The 19,666-nt window shown below is 67.8% G+C and overlaps 1 protein-coding gene across 2 annotated transcripts; it reads right to left on the bottom strand.

Annotated features, from left to right (window-relative positions):
* Positions 1-142: 142 nt before the first annotated feature.
* Positions 143-18,201, bottom strand: APC2 (APC regulator of WNT signaling pathway 2). Of its 2 annotated transcripts, none has more exons than XM_042977561.1 (14): positions 18,043-18,201; positions 17,816-17,906; positions 17,530-17,710; positions 16,449-16,557; positions 16,252-16,368; positions 15,642-15,719; positions 15,344-15,442; positions 14,419-14,806; positions 13,877-13,972; positions 11,041-11,180; positions 10,622-10,699; positions 10,259-10,375; positions 9,713-9,927; positions 143-7,483 (listed from the first exon to the last, which is right to left on the bottom strand). In XM_042977561.1, the coding sequence occupies exons 1-14, from the start codon at positions 18,181-18,183 to the stop codon at positions 2,524-2,526; spliced, it is 6,810 nt and encodes a 2,269-aa protein (XP_042833495.1). In that variant the 5' UTR covers positions 18,184-18,201; the 3' UTR covers positions 143-2,523. The 2 variants fall into 2 exon arrangements, with proteins under 2 accessions (XP_042833495.1, XP_042833496.1); XM_042977562.1 differs by having other exon boundaries at positions 16,252-16,365; positions 18,043-18,183.
* Between the last annotated feature and the right edge of the window lie 1,465 nt (positions 18,202-19,666).

Below are 19,666 nucleotides of genomic sequence, written 5' to 3'. Positions count from 1 at the left end.
CCTCCCGGTGCTGTCGACCTGGGACCCCGGGCCCACACTCAGGCTCTGCGTCCAGGGACCTGCCCAAAGGGGCATCTGCTTGCTCCCGGCAGAAGCCAGGCTGGGCCATCACCCGGACCCCAGAAGGGGTGGGCAGGACAGAAGGCCCCGGAGTCCCCTCCTGGCCCCCGACCCCTTCCTCACCCACTTGGAAACGCAGCCACAAGCAGCAGAGCGCGATTCAACAGCTGTTTATTAAAGGTGCATGTGAGACGCCTGGTTCCGTGGCTTCCTCCCACCAGACGCCGGCTGCGTGGTCAGTGGGGGTGGATGGGCTGTATTTACACGTGGCCTGTGGTGCTGCAGAGACCCGGGACGGAGACACGAAGGGATGAGCCGGGACAACCACGCTCGGGCTGTGGGGTGCCGTGGCCGCCAACCGGGAGGCCGGCGGGGGCGGCAGGGGTGAGGTAATGCTGCGCCAGCGGGTGCGTCCGGCCGGCCCTGGGCCCAAAGTCCCAGGCCTGGGGTCACAGTCGTCCCCCTCGGGCTCACCCCAGGAGTGCCCCAGAGGCGGATGGGTCCTTGGCGTGTCCCCTTGGCGGGTGGCCGGGTTGGTCCTTTGGGTCCTGAGACCTCAGGTCTTCAGCCCCCGACTCAGGTTGATTGTCCGCTGACCGCCGACCGCCGCCTCCAGAAATCTGTGCCGCCAGGGCCCCTGCGGCCCGCCCAGGCTGGATGATGAGGTGTGGCTGTGCCCCCAGTGCAGGGGGTTGGAAAAGGCAAAAGTGGCTGCCGGGCACGGATGGGGAGGGAGCGCCTGTGTGCTGGCCCGCGTGGGGCTGCCTTCCGGCCCCGCCCGTGGAGAGGCAGGCAGGGGGGCGGCAGCGAGGTCTCTCCCCCAGTCTTGGTGGTCTCTCCACTCGCCCAAGAGGTAGCTCTGGGAGTTCTCCCCACGGCCCACGTGGGGAGACCGAGGCACAGAGCGGCGAAAGCAGTGCCCAGGGTCTCACAGTGCGTGGGTGCTCGAAGCCCCGGGCCCTGTGGCTGGACGAGCCGCTGGCGGGCCTGCTGCCGCCTCTCCCCTCCCGCCAGGCCACTTCGGGGAAGCCTGGCCCGCGGGGACTGGAAGCACAGACAGTATTTGGCAGTCCCCAAATCCACAAAGGAGCCGGGTGACCCCCAGTCCGGGCCCTGCGGGTCTCTGACACACGCCTGTGTGGCCCGAGGGGCGGCCGAGGCCTTACGCGGGCTCACGCCATTCCTGCCTGCCGGACGCTCAGGTTGGGCCCGGCTCGCGTCCCACGGGATGGGGCATCTGGGGTGCGATGCAGCGGGGTGCGTGTGGCATCGGGGTCAGCATGGCTCCCAGGGGCTCCCCGAGCCGAGGGTGGCGGCCACTGGAACCCCTTCTGGGTGACGGGGAGGGTCAGCGGTGCCCGCGGGCGGGGGCTCTCCGCTGCTCTTCAGAGGAGGGACTTGCGGCAGCCAGGCTGTCTCCCCTGACGGCATCTGCCCCGGCGGGGGTGGCGCTCCGGCGGGGCGGCTGTCTCAGCAGATCCGCTCGCCAGGATCAGCTTCTCCCCGGGGCCCCCGCGCCGCAGGAAAGAGGTCGCCGGCTCTCCCTGCGAGGAGGCGTTCTCGGGGCTGAGGCTGAACTCGCGCGCACCCGGGGGCCCTGAGCTGCACGTGAGAGGGGAGGAGTGAGGCCTCGGGGCTCGCCGTCTCCCATCCGTCCCCCCCGCCCCCGACCCGGGGCCGGCAGCTCCCGCAGCTGTGCCGCCCCTGGCGCGAGGCCCGTGGGGCCCAGCGCTTCGTGCGTGGCGAAGGAGAATGGAATAGAGCAGCGCGGCGGCGGTGGCCTTCGGGGGCGTCCCTCCACACGCTTCCTCCCGCCCGTGGCGGTCGCGCGCCCCCGCCCCAGCGGGGCTGTCCGACCACACCGTTGACCGTCCCCATCGTCCGGGCACCAGTCTCTCCCTGCAGTTCCGGGCCGCGCGGCGGCGGGGCGCTCCCGGCTCGCTAGACGGCGCTGTCTGGGGCTCAGCCGCGCCCGCCCCCACACCCCCAGCTGGGGCTGAGGCGGCAAGCGAACCGGCAAAGCCATCATTAACCAATTACGGGGCCTCCAACGTTACAGGCTTCGTCCCGGCGCAGGCGGGCGGGCGCCCGCTCGAGGGGGCCACCCTCCCCGCTCCGTCCCCCACCCCGGGCGCGTTGCCACTTCCCTGCACCTCCCGGAACGGGAGGGTCTTGCTGAAGCTCGGGGCCGCGAGCACACTGCGCAGGGCAGCCCGAGCTGGGAGGGTGGTCTCTGCGTGGGGGCCAGGTTGGGACCGCGGCTCCGGCCCTCCGCCCCACCTCCTTCCAGAGCCCCCGCGGCGCGGAGCAAGCATCTGTGCGTGAGATGTGAGGCCGATTCAGGCTGCAGGGGGGCTCCAAGGGCAGGGGCTCTGGAGGGTAGATGGACCGTGGGACCACCCCCTGGGCAGCCAGGCCAGCCCTCGACCGGGAGAGGATGTTCTAGAAGGCCAGCCCCGGCCACTATTCCAGAAGGCTGGCGGGGGCAGCGGTGGGGGCTTTCTCTGCGGCCAAGTCGGCGGTGGCTGCCACCATGGGGCTGGGCACGTAGTTGAAGGGGGGCACGCGGGCCGCGCGGCTGGGGGAGCCGTGCCGGCTGGTGGGAAAGCCTCCCACGGCCACCCCCAGGCCCTCATGGACGAAGGGGGCAGAGGTGGGCGCCTTGGGGGGGCAGGGCCCATCCACATCGCTGCCAGGGAAGGATGTGGGGCCGCCGCCCAGGGCCTGGGGGGGCCCCCTGCTCTCCAGGCTTGGAGACGTGCTGGAGTTGGTCTTGGCGGCAACGAAGTCCTCGGTCTGGACCACGGCGTCGCTGGTCTTGCGCTGCGGGGGCCCGCCGGGGCCCTCCTCGGGGGAGGCGCCCACCAGGGGCAGGGCGGTGGCGGGCAGCGTGCTCCGAAGGATGTGCGGAACGTCCTCGTCCCGGATGCGACGCCACGTGGTGCCCGGGGCCGCCACCCTCGGGAGCGGCCGGGCCTCCCCGTCGCTGCTGCGGCGGGCGGCGTCGGCCGCGGGCCCCGGCAGCGCGCTGATGTGCGGCAGGGAGGCGTAGCGCTTGACGGCCTCGGGCCGGGCGGCCGGCGTGCGGACGGGCAGGCGGGACGGGCTTTCGGAGCTGGGGCGCCGCGGCGGCCGCTCGCCGGGGCTGGGCCTGGCTGCAGGGGGTCGTCGGGGGGCCGCCCGCAGCTCGTCGCAGCGCGAGGAGCACAGGAAGACCGCGGGCAGGGCGGGCCGACCGCGCCGGGGGGAGCCGCCCTGGGAGGCGGAGGTCGCGGCCTCGGGCGCGGCCACCTCTGAGCGGCGGCGGCGCGGCAGGCCCGCGGACTCCTTGACGAAGGTCAGCTGCCGCCGGAAACCCGAGCGGTCGGAGGACTCGCTGCCACTGGAGCGGGCGGAGGCCACGCGCACCAGGCCCAGGCGGCCCCCTCGGGCGCCCGGGGTTCCCTCGGCTCCTGCCCGGCCCCTGGGGCCCGGCTCCGGGGCTGCCCGGGCCAGGGCTGGCGGCCCCCGCCTGGCGGGCCTCTGCATGAAGGGGATCCGCACGGGTGACTTCTGCGTCTTGTGCTGCTTGGACAGTAGGGCCCGCGCGGGCGTCTGGGGCGCCAGAGACGCCCCGGGCCCAGGTAGGGGCCCCGCAGCCTGGGGGCCCGAGGGCGGCCTCCTGGGCGGGGGCTGGGAGGCCGGGGAGGCCGGGGAGGAGCCGGATGAGGGGGCCTTGGCCAGGCGGGCGGGCGGCGTGGCGCTCCGCTGCGGGGGGCTCAGTGCCGCCAGCTCCGAGATCTTGCCCGGCCGGTGTAGGCTTCGAGACCGCTGCTGCTGCTGCTGCTGCTGCTGCCCGGGGCTGGGGGCTTTGGCCGGGGCTGCGGGCTGCGCAGGGGCTCCCACCTTCCTCGGTGCCACCCGGGTGCCGGGGTGGCCTCTGGGCTGTGCCCGGGGGGCCGGGCTGGGCACATAGATCACGGTCCGTCCCCGGAGCACGGCCGGCACCCTGCACGCCGTCTTCTGAGCACCGCGCAGCTTCTCGGGGCCACTGGGGCCGTGCCGGGCCTGGGTTGAGTCCCGCTTCTCCGGCCTCGGCCTCGCGGCACCGCCCGCCTGCAGCCGCTGTCCCTTCCTGTGCACCGGCGGCTGCAGGGTGGAGCCTGACAGCCCGGACTCCGACAGGATGGAGTCAGAGCCAGATGAGGCCTCGTGGGTGGCCGCGGCCGCCGCCTGGTGCAGCCACGTGACGATGGAGTTGGCGCCCTCTTGGATGGCGCGCCACTCGACGCTGTCCAGGTCGGAGGCCTGGTCTGAGCCCGCCGCCTCGTCACCGCGCTCCTGGGGCCGCTCCGCTGGCCGCTTGTCTGGCCGGGCAGCCTGGGGCTTGCGGCGCCGCGGGCCTGACGCCTGGAGCCGGCGCCCGGGCACGGCTGACCCGACACAGCGCCGGAGCGGCCCCGGCCCCGGCCCCGTCCCCGTCCCCGCCCGCGGGCTGGGGGTGCCGCTGCATCTGCCCCCCGGGCCCACGACTTTGGCGACGGCCGGCTCGGGAGCACGGGGCCGGCTGGCCGGCTGCTCAGGGGGCTCAGGCTCGCTGAGCGAGCTGGCGGAGGAGCTCAGGGAATAGCATGGCGGGGTCTCGTCGGCGATGAGGCTGGGCTGGGCGCGGGCAGCGGGCGGGGCCTTGGCCGCGGCCTTGGGTGTGGCCTGTGCGTCCTTCCTGCCGGCCAGGTGCTCTCTCTTCACGGCACGGGGGATGGCGGACGCCCGCCGCGGGGGCGCCACCGCCACCGCCTCGGACGGCTCTTCATCGGAGTCATTGTCGTAGAAGCAGTACACGGCCTCCTCGGTGGGCGTCGTGAGGCACAGCGACTGCGGTGCCCCGTCCCCACGTGCCTGGCCCGGGCGGGGGCCGTCCCTGTCCGCGCAGGCGCTCGAGGGCTGGCGGAGGGGCAGCTCCAGCCCCTCCCGGCTCATGCCCGCCCCCCGGGCCTGCTCTGCGCTCCGGCCCCCGCCCCACGCCCCGTGGCGGTGCCCGGTGGCCTGCCTGGCGGCGGCCTCCCGACCTGCGGTCTTCCGGCCGGCTGCCTGCCCGGCGGGTGGGTCCCTGGGAGGTCCCTGCAGCGTCTCGTCGCTGAGCGAGGTGGCACTGGAGAAGGTGACCGGCGTGCCCTCGGCTGAGTCGGTGCATGAGTCGTCCCCCCGGGCGGGGGCGGGCACCAGCATGTACACAGGCACGGGCAGCGCGCGGCGGCCGGGCACCAGGGCCGAGGCCACCTTGCGGAGCCGGGCGGGCACGGCTGCCCCCAGGCACTCGCGCAGCAGCTGCAGCTCCTGGTCGGCGGCTGCCGGCCCCTCCAGGCACCCAGCGGCCTCGTCCCGCCGGCGGTGCCCCGCGAGGTGCGGGCCGGGGCCGGGGCTGGGGCCGGGGCCGCCGCGATCCGGGCAGGCGGGGGGCAGCAGCCGCAGCTCCACATCCTTCTGCACGTAGTGCTCGTGCAGGGCCAGCGCGCTGAGGCTCGAGGCGCACGAGAAGTTCTCGTCCGGCTTCTCCACCGTGAAGCGGACGCTGCCGGCGTCGAGCTCCGACGGCAGCCGGCAGCGCTCCCGGCGGTCGGCGATGTCCAGGAACCGCTTCACGTAGCTCTCCCACTGCAAGCTGAACTGGGTGCTCTCGCGCTCGCCGGGGGGCGCAGGGGCCAGCGGGGGCGTCTTGCTGCGGCTGGGCGGCACGGTCTGCCCGGGGCTGTCGGGCAGCTCGCTGGGGCTGACCGTGCCGCTGCCCAGCCCGCTGCACGGGTCGCTGGGGACGGAGCTGGCGATGGACGGGCTCTCGAAACTGCTCAAGGAGCTCACGGAGCTGCAGCGGCTCAGCACCAGCGGCGTCTCCTGCACGCAGTTCTCCGAGGAGCTGGACGGCGTGGTGTCCTCCGCCCCCAGGCCGCGGCCCCGGTGCGGCGCCGGGATGGCCACGGGCAGGGAGGCGGCCCCAGGCCCGAGCCAGGCTCCGTCCAGGTCCGCCTTGCCGGGTCCCGCCTCCTCCAGTGCCTCCAGGGACGAGTCGCTGTCCAGGTCCCCGGCCTCACTGGGGCCCGGGCGGCCGGCCGAGGACAGCGAGGACAGAGAGCTGCAGCGGGACAGGCGGAGGGGCGCCGTCTCTGCCGCCGGCTTCTCGGGCAGCTGGCTCAGGCCCTCCGTGGGCAGCCAGGCCTGCTTCCGGGCTCCGGCGGCCAGGGGCCCCGCGCCCGCCCCCGCCCTGGGGTGGCCCTCGAAGAGCGGCACGTGCTGGTAGGTGGGCGACAGCTTGATGGTGCGCACGCAGGCGTCGGCCGCAGGGCCGTCCGTCCCGGCCGGCTCCCGGCCGCCCGGCAGGCTGAGGTCCAGCCGGCTGGGCCGCGCCTGGCTGCACGGGGCCCCCTCGTGGTGCTCGGCCAGCACGGCCAGCGGGCAGGGCCTCGTGTGCTCGCGGGGACAGCGCCCGTCACCGGCGCTGCTGCCGCTGTTGAGACTGTCGTTGGACAGGCTGGCGTGGGCGGCCTGGAGCCGCAGCAGCGGGTGGGCCCGGCCGCCGGCCTCCTGCCGCCTGCCCTCCGGCCGCCGGCAAGGGGAGCGGGACTGGGCGCGGCCCTCCCGCGGGGCCTCCTGCCCGGGGTCCCCGGAGCTGAGGCTGAAGCTGTCGTCGGACGAGGTGTGCAGGGCTGAGATGTCCTCCACCAGCCGGTCGATCCGCGCCACCGCCAGCGCCAGCTTGGCCTTGGCCCTGGCCGCCACGGCCGCCTCCCCGCCGGCCTCCTTCTCCGCCTCCGGGCCGCTGCGGCGGGCGGGCGGGGCGCGGGCCAGAGCCTGTCCCTGCAGGAAGGGGCTGCCCAGGAAGAGGGACAGCACGGCGGGGCTGGCGGGCTCGGCGGTCGAGGCGGCGGCAGCCAGGGAGGGCGCCTCGTCGTCGTCGAAGCAGCCGGAGTCGGAGGCGTAGTCCCGGGCCAGCCCGTCCAGGTGCCGCAGGGGCGGCAGCGGCTTCTTGGAGGCGGCCTCGGCCTCGGCCTCGGCCTCGGCCAGGCCCTGCTTCTCCAGGTGGTCGAGCGCCCGGGCCAGATGCCGCGTGTCCAGCTCGGCCTCCAGCGCCCGCTGCTTCCTCACGTACAGACTGGGTGCGCACGCGCCGGGGGACGCGGCGGTGGCCGTCGCCTGGTACTTGGCGGGCCGGTGGGCCAGCAGGTTGCGCAGGGCCGCGGCGCTGCCCATGGCGATCATCTTGTGCTTGGAGTGCACCAGGTTCCGCAGCATGCCCACGGCCCCCAGGTCCCACAGCAGCTCCTGGTCGCGCGGGCTGCGGGCCGACAGGTTCCAGAGCGTGCCGCACGCGTTGCTCACGATGGTCAGGCTGTGGGACGTCAGGTGCTGCAGCAGCGTCTGGAGACAGTTGTGGTCCCGCAGCACCTGCCTGCGGCACGAGGGGGCGTCAGGCCTGCGCCCAACCCCCCCCCCCGCCCCCCCCCGGCCCCGCAAATACGAGTCCGGGGCTCCCCAGGCGACTTTGCGTTTCAGGACACCGAATAAATACGTGGTGCGACATCATAGAGTGAAATGATAATACTTTCTTCTAGGGGCGCAGGGGGGCTCGGTCGGGTCGGTGTCCGACTGCTGATCCGGCTCAGGTCACGATCTCACGTTTCATGCGTTCGAACCCAGGGTCGGGCTCTGCGCCGGTAGCACGGAGCCTTCCTGGGATTCTCTCTCCCTCTCTCTCTGCCCCTCCCCGCTCACATGCACTCCCTCAAAATAAATAAATAGAGGGGCACCCGGGTGGCCCAGTCGGTTGAGCGTCCGACTTCAGCCCGGGTCATGATCTCACGGTTCGCGGGTCCGAGCCCCGCGTCGGGCTCTGTGCGGACAGCTCGGAGCCTGGGGCCTGCTTCGGATTCTGTGTCTCCCTCTCTCTCTCTGCCCCACCCCTGCCTGTGCTCTCTCTCTGTCTTTCAAAAATGAATAAACATTAAAAAAATGACATTTAGGGGCGCCTGGGTGGTGCAGTCGGTTAAGCGTCCGACTTCAGCCAGGTCACGATCTCACGGTCCGTGAGTTCGAGCCCCGCGTCGGGCTCTGGGCTGATGGCTCGGAGCCTGGAGCCTGTTTCCGATTCTGTGTCTCCCTCTCTCTCTGCCCCTCCCCCGTTCATGCTCTGTCTCTCTCTGTCCCAAAAATAAATAAAAAACGTTGAAAAAAAAAATTTAAAAAAAAAAATAACATTTAAAAAATAAATAAGTAGACATTTAAAAAAATACTTTTTTTAAAGCGAACTTCAGTTTGACTTTACCTCATTTTAGCACAACTACATCTCATGATATTTGGGGTATACTTACACTGAAGATAAGTTTTATCTGTTTTTAAAAATATCAGAGTGCCTGGCTGGCTCAGCGTGGTGAGTTTGAGCCTCATACTGGGTGTAGAGACTACTTAAAAATAAAATCTTTTAAGAAAAAAACCCCTAAGCATTGTTAATTATAAGTATTACTTAGTAAATAAGTGTTTTATTGATTTAATAAATAGAATCTTTAGCACAAGTAGAGCCCATGCAATATTTGGGATATACTTATATTAAAAATAAATGTTTTGTGTTTTCTTACGTTAAAAGCATTACTGATTATCATCCAATAAACAATATTTTTTTTTAATTTTTTTTTTTTAACATTTATTCTCTTTTGAGAAACAGAGAGACAGAGTGAGAGTGGAGGAGGGGCAGAGAGAGAGAGAGGGAGACACAGAAGCCGAAGCAGGCTCCAGGCTCTGAGCTGTCCGCACAGAGCCCGACGCGGGGCTCGAACCCACGGGCCGCGAGATCATGACCTGAGCCGAAGTCGGACGCTCAACCGACTGAGCCCCCCAGGCGCCCCTAAACAATACTTTATTTTCGTAAAGAACAAGCATTCAGTCAGTTAAGCGTCCGACTCTTGCTCTCAGCTTGGGTCATGGTCTCATGTTCGTGGGTTTGGGTCCCACATTGGGCTCTGCCCTGTCGGTGCGGAGCTTGCTTGGAATTCTGTCTCTCTCCCTCTCTGCCTCTCCCCTGCTTGCACTTTCTCTCTCTTGCAAAATTAATAAATATTTTAAAAAGAGGTTTTAATATTACTCAGTAAAGACTGTAATAAAGAACAAGTATTTATTAACATTATCTAAAAAATAATACATTTTATTTTTATTTTACTTTGAAACGTTTATTTATTTTGAGAGAGCACCTGTATGTGTGCGCACAGGGAAGGGGCAGAGAGAGACGGGGAACCCCAAGCAGGCGCGGTGCTCAGCACAGAGCCCGATGTGGGGCTCGGTTTCCCGAACTGTGAGATCACGACCTGAGCCCAGATTAAGAGTCAGACGCTTAAATGACTGAGCCACCCAGGCGCCCCCATGTTTTCATTTTAATAAGTTAACTAAACGTTGATTATATGAGTACACCCCACACAAAATTTGGGGTATACTTATGTTAAAAAAAAAACACTTAGTCTCCAGGGACAAATCGGGACCGTTCATTCACAGCACAATCAGGGCTTGTCCTCGGTTCCCAGCAGAGTGGGATCTGCCAGCCCCACCCCGGCCTGCGCCTGGGGCCCAGCTTCCCCCAGTGCCCACCCCCCCGCCCCCGTCCCAGAGCCCCGGCGGGGGGAGGGGGGGCGACCTGTAGTCCTCCCGCGTGGCGATGAGGCTGGACACGTTGCGCAGGATGCCGCCGCCACTCTCGATGACGGCCAGCGAGTTGCTCTGGCACTTGTAGGTCAGTGTCCTCACCAGGAAGCCCAGGGCGCCGTCCACCTGGCAGATGGCCGCCTTGTTCTCCGTGCTGTGCGCCGACAGGTTCCACAGGGCGCTGAGCACGCTCTTCAGGGTGGACTCCTGGGCGCCCAGCGGGGCGGGGGGTGGGGGGTGAGCGGCGAGGGCCCAGCGAGCCCGGCGCACCCGCCTCTCCCCCCCCCCCCCCCGCCCCCCACCATCGAGCTGCGGACCCAACGCTGGCACCCAGACACGCCTTCGAGTGCGAGCGAGAAGCAATCACGTTGACCGTCACGCGGTTCTCGAGACGCGGGGCCGGCGGCCCCACGGCTGGGCCACCCGCTCAGCAGCGCTCGGTCCGGCCGGGGCCACCCCACGCCCGTGCGCGTCCCCGCCCCCCACCCGCGCCCGCCTCCACCCCACGCACGCGTCCCCGCCCCGCCCCCGTGCCCACCTTGGAGGCTCGAAGGACGCACCGCATCAGGGCGGTCATGCTGCCCACCTCCCTCAGCACCTTCTTGCTGTGGATGTCGGCCCGCCAGGACAGGTTGCGCAGGATGCTGGACACAACCTGGGGCGGGCGGAGCGGGCGCGGTGGACCTGGGGCCCCGGCTCCCCGGGCGGGCGGCCGCAATCGCATCCTCACCCCTGCGCCAGGCGGGGGCGCCCACCACGGGAGCCCCGTCACACCCAGAGGGGAGGGGACTTGGGCCGGCAGAAAGGCCTCGGGCGGTGAGCCGCCCTGTGGGCCTTCCCCCACCCCCCCCCCACTCCCCACCCCCCCTCCCCCCCGCCACGCCGCCCCCCACCCCCGCACCTGGTGCAGCTCCTCGCTCTCAGAAGCCAGCTGGGCCACGATGGCCTCCATGCAGCCCCGGCGGGCACACAGTGCGGCCTGTTGACGGGACGGAGGAAAGTCGCGCCACAGCGGGCAGGGGAGGGGGGGGGGCAAGAGGTAGACCTACTGTGTGCAAGGGCCCGAGCCCCGCCCCTCCTCACCCAGCGGCTCCAAGGAGGAAAGAGGCTCAGGGCGGCGCCGACGCCCCCCAGCCTCCCCCAGCCCCGAGCGTGGCGGCCCCGCTGGCCGCGTTCGGACGCCAGCCTTCTGGGCCTCCGCCTGGAAGTCGGGGACAACTGTCTCCCCCCTCAGGACCGTTTCAAGGCGGGCATGAGGTCGAGGCAGGCCCGGGCCTGGAGCGCGCTGACCCTGCCCGCCCTCCGGCCGGCCCCAGACACCTTGTTGGCGACGTCTCCAAAGGTGAGGTTGGTGAGGGTCATGCCGGCGTATCGACGGAGGGCGAGGTTCAGCGGGTCCCGGGTCATCCTGTGCATCTCGTAGTCAACTTGCAGTAACTCTGCCACGGCCTGCAGCCCACCTGCAGGGGTGCGGAAGGGGCACGGTGAGCCCCGCCCCCCCCCCCCCCCCCCACAGCCCGCCTGCCTTCTGCCCCGCCTCGCCTCGGCCTGTGAGCGCCCCCTGCCAGGACGCCCTCGGCCCCTCCCCGCCCCACCCCCGCCCTCCGCAGGTCTCCCTGTGCAGCCGGCTCCGAGGGTTCTGCCCCAGTACCGGGCCTTCGCACAGCTGTTCCCTCGGCCCCGGAACGCTCTTCCCTATTTGCCCAGACTCCTGCCTGTACTCCCAGCGCCGGAGTCCCGGAGCCGCCTTCTCAAGGACGCCCTCCAGCACCCCACGTGAGAATTCCCTCAGGACCATTAGAGCAGGAGCCACTGAGGGCAGGGTCTGCACGGCTCGAGCCCAGGAGCCACCGGCGGGGGGCCAGCGTGCCCAGCTAGGGACGGGCGGACGGCCCTGGGAAGACCGGCCCGGGAGAGACGGCGGCAGGCAGAGAAGGGGCAGTCGCGGCACAGACTCAAGAAGCTTCTCCCTCTTCACGCAGCAAACGTGCGGGAGGCAACGTGCTCATCACCGGGCCCGGGGCAGGCCGGCCGGGCACCCTCAGGGGACGTCAGCGGCCCGCGTGCACCTGAACACCCCGTCAACAGGCCACGTGCTCTGGCGCCACGGTCACAACAACCCGGGTGTCCGCCAGGGGACCAACCCGAGACCACAGTGTCCCACCACCGGGCAGCGGTGCTCAACCGTGACCAGGAGCCCTGCCACCTGCCGCCACACCTTGTGGGCACACCTTGGACACATTCTGCCCGAGTTTACTTGTGTGACAGAAGGCCGACACAGGAGGACACGTCCTGTGACCCCACGCACAGGGGGTCCCCAGAGGAGTCCCGTCCACAGAGACAGAGAGAGTAGACGGTGGGAGCCAGGGGCGGGGACTCAGTGTTTCATGGGACAGAGTCTCGGTCCGGGGAGATGGAAAGTTCTGGAGACGGGTGGCGGGGGCGGGTGCAGGACAGCGTGAGTGCCTGACGCCGCTGAGCTGTGCGCTTAGAGACGGTTACGATGGTGAATTTTAGGCTGTGTGTATGTTACCACAATTTAACTTTCTTAAGTAGGCTCCACACCCGATGTGGGGCTCGAACTCACAACCCTGAGATGAAGAGTCACGCGCCTTTCCAATGGAGCTGGCCTGACGCCCCTAAAAAATGTGTGATGCGTAATTGTAAGTTATTACAGGGGACACTTCTCAGGCCTTCAATGCTCCATAACGTGGAATTCTCCACTGCTGGAAACCCGCAGGACAGAAGCAAACAGGAGGAGGGAGAAAGGACTGCGAACTCGGCCGTGGGTGGGGTGCTTGTGCTGGGAGTGGGGGACCCCCCTGCTAGGGGGCCTCGGCGGACAACAGCGGCATGCAAGTGTTTTGGCCTCGGACCCCTGCGTCCTCTGAACTTTTCTGAGGACCCCCAGAGAGATTCTGTTCCTGTGGGTGAGAGCTGTTCCATGCTAGAAATTAAAATGAAGCGTCGGGGAGCCTGGGGAGCTCAGTCGGTTAGGGGTCTGATTTTGGCTCAGGTCACGATCTCACGGTTCGTGGGTTTGAGCCCTGTGTCGGGCTCTGTGCTGACAGCTCAGAGCCTGGGGCCTGCTTCGGATTCCGTGTCTCCCTCTCTCTGCCCCTCCCCTGCTCACTCTCTGTCTCTGTCTCGCTCTGTTTCTGTCTCCGTCTCTCTCTCAAAAATAAACACTTTAAAAAGTTTTTTTTTTATTAAAAAATAAAAAGAAGAAGCCTTTTAAACCCCAGAACGTACAGCCCAGTGGTCCTCAGAGTAGGAGCATCTGGAAACCCCACCGAACACACGCACGCACGAGAAAAAACGGGGGTGGCAAAGGCAAAAACAATTGCGACCTTGTGGACCTCTGGGAAGGATCTCGGGAACCCCCAGGGGTCCCTGCGGGCCACACTCTGAGAACCGGTTTTATATGAAATTCCACCTGTTCATAGTACAAACGTCCACGGTCAGAAGGAGACAATGAAAACTGAAATCCTTCTCCTGCCTGGCATCGGCTGGGGGAAGTGTAGCCCAGGGCCACTCCATTCTCCTGTCTACGCTGCATTCTGGGCACGTGTGTGCACGTGCATTGTGTAGAGAAGAGACCTTACCACCTCCTCCACTTTCCCCGGACGACACGAGGACTTACTGTTGGACACAGGCCGTTTCCGGATCGGGGGGTCACACGGGTTGCTTGCTGCCCGCCTGCCTTCCTATTTCTGTGTCTCTTGCTTTGTAAATCTGGCCACGGGGCGCAGGGGTGCCCCAAAGGTGTGCACACTCCTAAAGAACCCGCTGGTGCCAAAGCCCCTCACCACGTGCCCCCCCCCCCCCCAGGGCCGCGAGCCCCCCCCCTCCACGCAGCCAAACCACACGGGACCTGACCCAACCTTGGGGCGCTCTGACCACCGGCTGGGTGAGAAGCCGTGTGTTTTGTAATCCTTACAGCCAAACTCAGCATATGGATGTGATGTTTGGCCTTTGCTATTTCTTTTTTCCGTGTTTTGATGACTTTTATATGGAAAAAGAGGATACTCGTAATGCCCCCAAACCTGAAACTTCACAAGGTCGAGGCCCCACCCCCACCCCCACCCCGTCCCCAGCCCCTCCACTAAACACCGAGGCACCGGGGCCCTCCTGCGGGAGGCGAGGGGGCACTCACCCAGCTCGTTCATGGCTCGGCGGTATTCCTCGTCAAAAGACAGCTTCATCACGGCACAGGTGGCCTGGCAGATCTGGGGCTCGATGGGGACGGGAGCTGTGGGCCAGGGGACCAGGTCAGCGCCCTCCCACTGCCGGTGGGTGCCCGCCCCGCCCTGCCTTCTGCATCCCTGCGAGACCCCAGGCCTTTTCAAAGGGCTGCACGCCGGGCTCGCAGAGCGGTGGGGCTCCTTCCCACGCCTCCCGCCAACCCACGCAGGGGGTGCCGCCTCAGCCAGGACGGCCAAGGGAGGGGAGGTGACGCCTGCGGCTTTTGTCATAAGGTAACTGCAATCAGCTGCAAACACCGGGAACCTCACACTCTGTTCTCAGGGGACCCACGACCTATCCCTGCATTCGGCGGCGGTCTCCTGAGCACCCACCCCGTGTCATCAGGTGTCGGGGGCCACCCCCGTGCCCATCCGCCAAGACAACGTTCCCACAAGCCTCGCCGGCGCAGGCCACCGAGAAGGGGCCCGGCGGCGGCCCCCGTCGCTGGCTCACCGCCGCTGGCGCCGCCTCCCTCGGCGCCGTCCCTGGCCTGCAGCCAGTCCCAGCAGGTCTCACAATAGGCCCGGATCTGCTCCAGCACGTGCAGGACGCGCATCTCCTTGCGCGCCAGGCCCTGGTCAGGTTGCGAGAAGACGATGTTGTGCAGCGCCGCGTTGGCGCGCATGCGTGCGTCCTTGGCGCCCGTCGCCCCGGGGCTTCCGTCGCGACCCCCGGCGCCGGCCTCGGTGCCGTGCAGGATCTGCAGCAGCAGCGGCAGGCACCCCGAGCGGCGCATGGCCACGCAGCTCTCCGGCGAGCTGGACATGGCCAGCAGGGTGCGCGCCGTGTCCTCCTGGTCACGCGTTGCCAGCATGGACAGCAGCCAGAAGACCACCTCCACCTACGAGGGGCGGCGGACGGGGGTCAAGGGGGGCGGTGAACCACGCCCGGCTCACCTGGCCCCAGCCAGTCCCTGAACCCCCGGTGGGCCGCCCAGACACAGTGAGCGTCTTGTGACCCCAGCCCAGGACCGTCACTTGCTCACCCCCGACACCCTCACCCTGCATCTTCCTGTGGGCAGTGGCACACACCTGGGGAGGGCACTGGGGCGCCCCCGGTTGAGGAGGGCCAAGTTGACTGTCCTCCTCACGGGGTACTCCCGTGGGTGACCTCCTACGTCTAAGTCTAGGGTGCCGTCCCCACACACAGGACAGCTGTCCCCACCCACGTTCTGGCCCTGCCAGCCTCAGCACACACCCCACCCCAGGGTGGCCCGTCCACACCTGGGGCCGCTTTATGGAGACGGCGGAGGGAAGGCCCCCCACATCGGACAGAGAGGCAGGACCCAGGTCACCATGCACCTCAACCCAGCTGGCCATCTGCACCCCTTGCCTCAACCCACCGCCCTCCTCCCCCACAAACCGGGACGCCCCCTCACCTTGCTGTTGCCGGGCTGAGGGACACCATCCTCAGGGTGTGTGGGGACTTCAGTCTCTGGATCCTCGTCCACCGGCACCGACTTCACCGCCAGCAGGGCCTGTGCGGAGAACGCCAGACCTGCGGGCTCTGTTGGGGAGCACCCCACAAAGCGCCCAGGCTGCTAATGCCGGCCACACCCCCGTGACGATGTGGGTGGGGGCTGCAGGCCCATTCCTGGACCGGGCAGAGCCCTAGCGGTCTCTTCACTGCCTAGACCCGTCACCACCCCGGGACCCTGGCGCCACCCCTCCCAGTACCTGGGGCTCTGTCTGTTGCACCCGGTCCTGTGCGGACAGCAGCTCCTGATCGATTTGCTCCAAGCGAGAAGCGCGGATCTGAGCCAAGGGAAAGATGCGCGCTGGGGCTGACCCCGCCCCCGGGTCTGACTCCGCCCACTCCCGTATGACCCCACCCACTTCTCCGTCAGCCTTCCGCTTCTGCCCCACCCTGGCCCCACCCCCATTCCTCTATATGGTCCCGCCCACCGTAAACACCGTGGCTGCGGTATCTGACTCCGCCCACAACCCCGCCCCACCCAGGCGCTGGCTCCACCCACTCTCTTGCTTGACCCCGCCCCACCCTTCCGGACCCGCCCGCTCCCTGATCTCGTCCGGCCCACGGACCGCGGCCCAGGGCTGGCTCATACTCGGTTCCGCCCACTGGCCGTCCCCTAACCCCCACAGTTCTCGGACCCTGCCCTCGGGGCCCGGCTCCGCCCTTCGCTCCCTCTGGCCCCACCCACAAAGGGCTCCACCCCTGGCTCCGCCTCCCGGTCCAGACCCCTCCCACAGCAGTCCCTGCGCTCCGCCCAGTGACGCGCTCTTCCCCGGAAGAGGCTCCAGCGCCCCGCCCCGCCCGACGCCTCACCTGCGCGCGCTGCACCATCTCGTCCGAGGTGCCGAAGCGCTCTTCCATCAGCGAGCGGATGTGCTGGGCCTCGAACTCCAGCTGCTGCCGGATCAGGTCCATCTGCATCGAGAACTGCTGGGAGGGGCGGGCGGGCCGCGGTGAGGGGGCGCCCGGGCCCGAGCCCCTTCCCCCCGCGCCGTCCCCCGCGCGCTCACCGTCTCCACGTGCGGGAGCTCGTCCAGGCGCTTGGACAGGCCCTGCAGCTGTGAGTAATACCAGAGCTTCTCCTTCTCCTCCTTCTCGATCTCGTTCAACAGGAAGCACCTGGGGAGGGGGCGGGCAGTCGGTGGGCGCAGGCTCGCAGGGCGGGAGCCGTCCTGCGTGTGTTGTTTATTTTGATTTGTGTGATCGCTTGTTGGGCGCTGTGTGCCAAGTCGAACGGCGTGGCAAAGTCTCGCCCTTGGCGCTCCCGGGACTGGGGTGGGGTGCAGAAAATCTATTCAACTTTATAAGTTGTGGTCCCCAGAGAAAGACCCTGAGGGGGCTGTGCTAACGCCGCTCCCACGCTCGCTCATCTCCCTCTAGCCTACAAAGACCAAGTCAGGCTCGGACTGCTCCGGGCGCTGCAGGCTCCCTGTTAACCCTGTGGGGGGCGATGCTGCCCTTCCCGTTTTACAGAGCCCCACGTTCAGGCTCAGGGTCTTTTTCTTTTTCTTTTTTTTTCTTCAAATAAAAATTTATTGACTTTAAATAATTTTGTTACATAGAACTACAGAGCGGAAGCCTGGGGCTGGGAGGGGTGAGGAGACTGGCCTGAGGTCCTACAGCACAGCACGGCCTCAACCCCAAGCCGCCGTTGCGCTGCCGCATCCGACCCCACACAACCCAGCCGAGCCGAGCTGGGCGCCCAGACCCTGCTTTCCTCTGCTGGCCCCCGGCCCGGGTTTCTTGGGCCACAGCCCTCTCTGCACAAAGGCTGCCTTGAGCCCTTCTGGCTCCAGTCCTGACCCTGGCAATGGACACAGCCCTGTCCCTCGCGAAGCCTGCATGCTGGGGACCCGTGGGGACATCTCCCAGGAGCCTTGCCCTGTGCCAGGGACTCCCCCTTCCTCTTCGTGCTCCAGCTGAGGTCCACTGGAGCCACGTGGAGTGGGCGTGGGCAAGGCCGACTCAGGAGGTGGGTGGAACACGTGCCGGCGGGCCAATCAGCGGGCAGAGGTGCTGGGGCGGAGCCGGCTGGGGGCGGAGCTACGTGACAGCTTCCAGCGGCCGGGTCCCCGCCACCTGCCATCTCACCTCTCCCGGTCCAGTTCCTCCAGCAGCCGGATGGTCGCCCGGCTCAGCTCCCCAAAGCTGTCCTTAGAAGGCCCGGAGCCGTGTACTGGACTTCCTTCGGGGGTCCGGCCAGTGGGCTCAGGACCTAGGGCTGGGGGCTGGAACTTGAGGTTGTACAGGCTGGCGATGTCCATCTGCAGGGCTGCATGGGCGCGGAGGGAGGAGGCAGGGTCAGTGCCCCTTCCCGCCCCTCCTCCCAGCAACCTCTGGGGGCAAGCCGGGGATTGCCCCCCCGTGGGCCCCTCACCTTTCAGCTGTTCCAGCACCTCCGTCTGCCCCAAGGACACCAGCACTCCGGCCTCCTGCTCCAGCTTGCCTTGTAAGTGCTTCAGGACCTCCTAAGGTGGGGGCGGGAGAGGGTGTCCGGCAGCGTGAGCCTGCTGCCCGGGGCTGGCCTGTGGGTCTCTGGGTCCAGCACCCCGGCGTCTGTCCCTGTCAGGGCAGCCCGAGGCCTCTGCCCAGCCCCACCCTCACCTTCATGCCGGACGTCTCCGTCTCTAGCTTGGACAGGTGGCTCGAGTTGTCGCGCAGCTCCTGCCTCAGGTGACTGTTCTCGGCCTTCAAGGCCTCCACCTGCCGCACCAGCTGCTCGTAGGGCGCCACGGAGCTCGTCATCTTCAGCTCCTGCAGCGCCTGGGGCCACAGGTCAGCGGGTTCACCCGGGGGTCTAGGGAGGGTGCCCTGATCTAAGCCCCAGCTCTCCCATCTGATCTCGGGGATGAATCCCAGCGGGAGCGCCAGGTGTGGACCGCTGCAGGCAGAACTCTGGCGGCCCGGAGGACAGGCACGGGCAGGGCCAATGGGAGGCAGAGGGGCAGAGCCCCGGGATGGATGTGGAGACACGCAGCCCCAAGGCCCAGGTGGCCAGCAGACACGAGTACACGTCCACCCTCACTGCCGGGCTCCCAGACACACAGGCGGGCAGCTAGACAGACACACGGACATCCGAGGCCCTCTCCCACAGCAACGCAGCTGCCCCGAGGTGAGGTGGGCAGACCGCCAGCGGGCCCAGCCCAGGGCGCTAGAACTGCCGTGGAGGCCAAGCACACGGCTCAGAGAGCCAGGGCCAGGTGATGGTGGGGCGCCCGGAGCTGGGCAGCCGGGCCGGCAGACCCAAGCCCACCACGGTCACCCCCGCCACCCCCACACCCCCTCCACCAACAGCTGGAGCCCAGCAGCCACCTGCCTGGCCCGGCTCCCCTCCCGGCAGCCCTGCGCCAGCCCCCGGGCTCTCCCGCTGCCACCCGCTTCTTTGTGTGTGGCTGTCCTCACTCTGGCCCAGCCTCCTCGGTCCAGCTGGCTGGCAGCTCCTCCTCTCTGGGCTCGGCCCTCCCCGGAGCTGTCCCACCTCCTCCCCACCCCCCCTTCCCTCTTTGTTCCCTTCCCATCGGCTCGCGCCCCCTCCCTCCGCCTTTGTCTGAGGCGCACCAGTGGCAGGCCGTGGTCTCCTCCCCTCTCCTCCCCGGAGCCCCTCCCCAGATCAGCCCGCCCTCCCAGCCCACAGGGAGGCGCTTGCTCTCCGCCCCCCAGCCTGGCCACATGCACTCATTCACGTGCCCGTCACTCACCGTCCACCCTCTGCTCCGGCGCCCAGAACCCTCCCCACCCCACCCACCCTGGGACCACCAAGGGCTCGCTGGGCCTGGAATAAGCGTGGGGTGATGGGCTTGGGCCATCCTGACCCTTTGGGAGGACCTGCTGTATGCCTGACCCGTCATCTGGCTCGCTGGCCACAGTCCCGAGCCTCAGGGACCGCCACTGGGCTGTGCTCAGAGGAAGAAACAGGCCCGGGTGACCGGCAAGGCACGACCGGGACCCGACACTGGGAGGACTCAGAAGTCCAGGCGGTGCTTTCTGGCCTCTGCGGGCCTCGCTTTGCCCATCTGAGGGTTGAGAAGAACTTGGCCTTGCGGGTCGGTGGGAGGGCAGACAGGACAGTCAAGTGGGAGCAAATGTGTCAGGTAGGGAAGGCCGAGGGCCTTTGCCTCCCACCCCAATATCGACCCTGCCCGAGGCTGGGGGGCGGGGGGGGGAGCTCCCAGCTGGGACTCAGGCCGGGGGCTGTGGCAAGACTGCTGGGGCCCAGCTGCCACGCCCA

This window comes from Panthera tigris, chromosome A2 (assembly GCF_018350195.1).
Source record: "Panthera tigris isolate Pti1 chromosome A2, P.tigris_Pti1_mat1.1, whole genome shotgun sequence".
In the NCBI taxonomy this organism is placed as follows: Eukaryota; Metazoa; Chordata; class Mammalia; order Carnivora; family Felidae; genus Panthera; species Panthera tigris.
Note: the sequence above shows the minus strand (reverse complement) of the source record. Positions and strands in the feature narration are given on the sequence as shown.